Raw genomic sequence first — 3390 nt, forward strand, 5'->3', positions numbered from 1 at the left:
ACTAGTATATCCTGTCGCAATAGTTATTATATGTACTTGTATATCCTGTCGCTACAATTATATGTACTAGTATATCCTGTCGCTACAGTTATTATATGTACTAGTATATCCTGTTGCTACAGTTATTATATGTACTAGTATATCCTGTTGCTACAGTTATTATATGTATAGTATATCCTGTCGCAATAGTTATTATATGTACTAGTATATCCTGTCATTCCCCAACATCCAAACAAATGAAATGCTATTTTTTTTAAACATCTTTATTTACATTAAAACCATACAAAATCTTTTAAAATGTAGTTTCGGAAACAATTACGAAAAAAACAAGGGTGATACGTATAAATAAGTATTATTTTGTATTTACTTTAAATAGAGCAATACACCTTACTTTGATACTGCCATAAGTTTATTAATGTAGAATTATGAAATACCATTCCAAAAGTCTTTTTTTAACTCCCAAAATTAAGCCGAGATGCTTGGCTGCCGTTTCTCAGATTCCACGTATGCCTATACACCGTTAATAATACAGTCCTCCCTCTTTATGTGATCCTTGTTTATCGGAAAGAAATTTCAACATACAGATGTCCATAATGTATTTTCCCCATACCTACCACCACCACCCTCACTTATTGACATCATACAGGCTACCCACCATATACAATCATATAAACTGTAGAACTTCCCCTTGGTATACCATCTGCAGACATTAATCTAACAATGTATTGTACTAACATTCAAAGCAATGTGAGTCTAATTAAAAATATGACCTGTTTAAATCTTAGTACTATCAAAAAAAGCAATTTAAGTTTATACAAATAAATAGTTTGGTCTTAAAATGGCATCTAGAGAAAAAAAAATTATCTTTCATGACTGTGATAATATTCTCTCGTATGTCATCAAATAAAATATCTTTAATTTTACCAAACAATTTGAATTTGGATTCATCTGTAAAGAACATTCTCCTCCAGCTTTGCTCATCCTATTGATTGTTTGGAGCCTGATGTCTATTTCAGTCTTTTGGCTTGGTTCTCTCTCTCCTAAGCAGTGGTTTTTGGATAGCTACACATTCACTGATGTGTATTTTACTACACTTGGGGTAACACTCATATCTATAATTACAGCTCGGTCACTGGCAAGAATTTTATGGATTGTTGTGAATCACGTAAAGAGTTACTTAACATCTCTTTAGACGATAGTGGGCTTTCTATCTTGACGACTTCTATTATCAATAGTGCTAGTTTCAGGCGCACTCTTCTGTTTCCACGCAGCTACTACTGAAATATGAAACTTCACCTCCATCTGTTGATCGGAGTAGCCTTTACAAGCTTTTAATACATATCTCATGTGGCATTTCTGTTATGGGAGACATAATTTCAATCACCACTTTACTGCTGGGAATAGTATGGCTGTCCATACTATTATAAGCATTATGTTGATGTGGCATTGTCTGATTGGTTGGAGAACAGCCAGTCTTAGTATATAAATTGTAAATATGTGGCTGTACTGTGGTGCAGTTAATTTTCAAAGAATGGAAGCGGTGGGGGTCCTATCCCATAATATTTGCAATTTACACTCATTTTATTCACTATTACAATATTTATTTCCAATACCATGTACATAAATGTAACTCGTACACTTCAATTATGTTGTACGTAAACAATGTACTTAGACTCAGTAAGAAACATTTCAGAGAAACAAAATAAAAGAAAAATATTTATTTGTGTTCGTAAGATCAACAGTATGGGGTACTTTAGTACGATGTTATTAAGAACCAGAAAACATTAAAAAAAAATCAATCTGTTAATCAAAACACTACTGCCAATGTAAGATTTACAGCACTGGTACTGTACAAAGCAAAACACAGTACGTAGTAAGAGTGATGTAAAATCTTACAAAACAATGGATATTATAAACTCCAACTTCTAAAGTAATAATACTATTCACACTTTATATATATATACACAACAGACAGTTACAATCTGTTCCAGTTTACTCATCATGATTACTCTGCCTGAACAATCTATCAAAGATTACCACACACACTTCTTTCTCAATTAGGTAAAGCTAATCCCCAAAAAGTTTAGTTAATAGTGCGATTCAATTGAAAAACGGCCGCTTTTGTACTTAACAAAGATATTTCTGCTACATTTCTAACTAAACATTTTTAACTATTAAACTTACAAGTTATAAACTATTCTTCTCTCCATAACTAGTAAGAATCCATGTCATGTTTTAACGTCAAAAAGATGCCAACTGAAATCAATATTTAAAGTCTACCAGATTTTTTCAATCTCAATCTTATGTTAAAAAAAAACAAAAAACATCTGAACACAAACTCACACAGTAAGCTTATTTTCTCGTTCTTCAGAATCCCTCAACAACTGGTTCACTTCTAGTATTTCTTTATTAAGGAACTTATTCTGTAGCTCATAGGCTTGTCGTGCATCCTGAAGAGATAATAGTTTATTTTTTACACATACATAGAAATGTACAACTGAAACATAAAAAAACCATTTCTTAAGCAGAAAGAAAGAACCGATTATTCAACTACAAACCACAACTACTCAAAAACTTAGATTTGGATACAACTGCTGAAATTTCCCACAACTTTTCCAAAGCTATAAATATAAAGAATGAAGATCTTGAAACAATTTAGTAGGAAGTAATTTGTATATATAGTATTAAAAACATGGAGTTCTTAAAAAAAAATTTAAATAAAAAAGGGTACCACTTTCAACACATAAAAACATTACAGTTTATATCAGCACAATCCAAACACTTTTCCCGTGCAGTACTTCCCAGAAAACTAATTTTTTAGAAATGTTCGATTCTTCTACTTTTTTTCAATAAGGAACGAATACTACAATTAGTAATCATTAGTACAAACAGCCAGCCATAGGGCAGCATTTGTGCTAGTTAAAATAAATATAGAATATTAACTCTTTCAGCGAGGGCTCGTAACCATTTTGTGCTTGTTATAGTTTTCATGCTATAACTTTTAAATTAGTAAGTCAATGTTAACAAAATTTGGCAGATTATCAGTAAACATTACAATGCTTTCATACGCAAAATATCAAATTTATTTATTAAGTCTTAAGGTTTGTAAAGCAATGTTTTTCTCATGCCTTATTTTCTTTTGACATGTTGCCTATCTATCATGTAAAGTAATTTTTATTTTAAGATTAAAAATACTTTTATGCAACAGAAAATTTTTCAAATTTCTCTTGCGAAATGTTTATAATGTCCAGATAGTTATCAAATGTTTCTTAAGAAAAAACTTTATATTTTATCTGTTATTTTCAGTAATAATTCTCTGTATGGGTTTGGTAGATTTGACTGATCTCGCAACCACCATAAAAAATTATGCCTCTTTCATTCTAGAATGAA

The 3390-nt window shown here is 31.0% G+C and overlaps 1 protein-coding gene across 4 annotated transcripts in view; it reads right to left on the reverse strand.

Annotated features, from left to right (window-relative positions):
* LOC106468697 (TBC1 domain family member 2B-like) overlaps nt 1-3390 on the reverse strand; it is a 38977-nt gene that overhangs the window by 12073 nt on the left and 23514 nt on the right. For all 4 annotated transcript variants that reach the window (XM_022397058.1, XM_022397057.1, XM_013929135.2 and 1 more), the window contains exon 9: nt 2344-2450. In XM_022397058.1, the coding sequence (XP_022252766.1) occupies nt 2344-2450 (107 nt within the window). The remainder of the gene's footprint in view (nt 1-2343; nt 2451-3390) is intronic.

The sequence above is a fragment of the Limulus polyphemus genome, unplaced genomic scaffold (genome assembly GCF_000517525.1).
Source record: "Limulus polyphemus unplaced genomic scaffold, Limulus_polyphemus-2.1.2 Scaffold3118, whole genome shotgun sequence".
Lineage (NCBI taxonomy): Eukaryota > Metazoa > Arthropoda > Merostomata > Xiphosura > Limulidae > Limulus > Limulus polyphemus.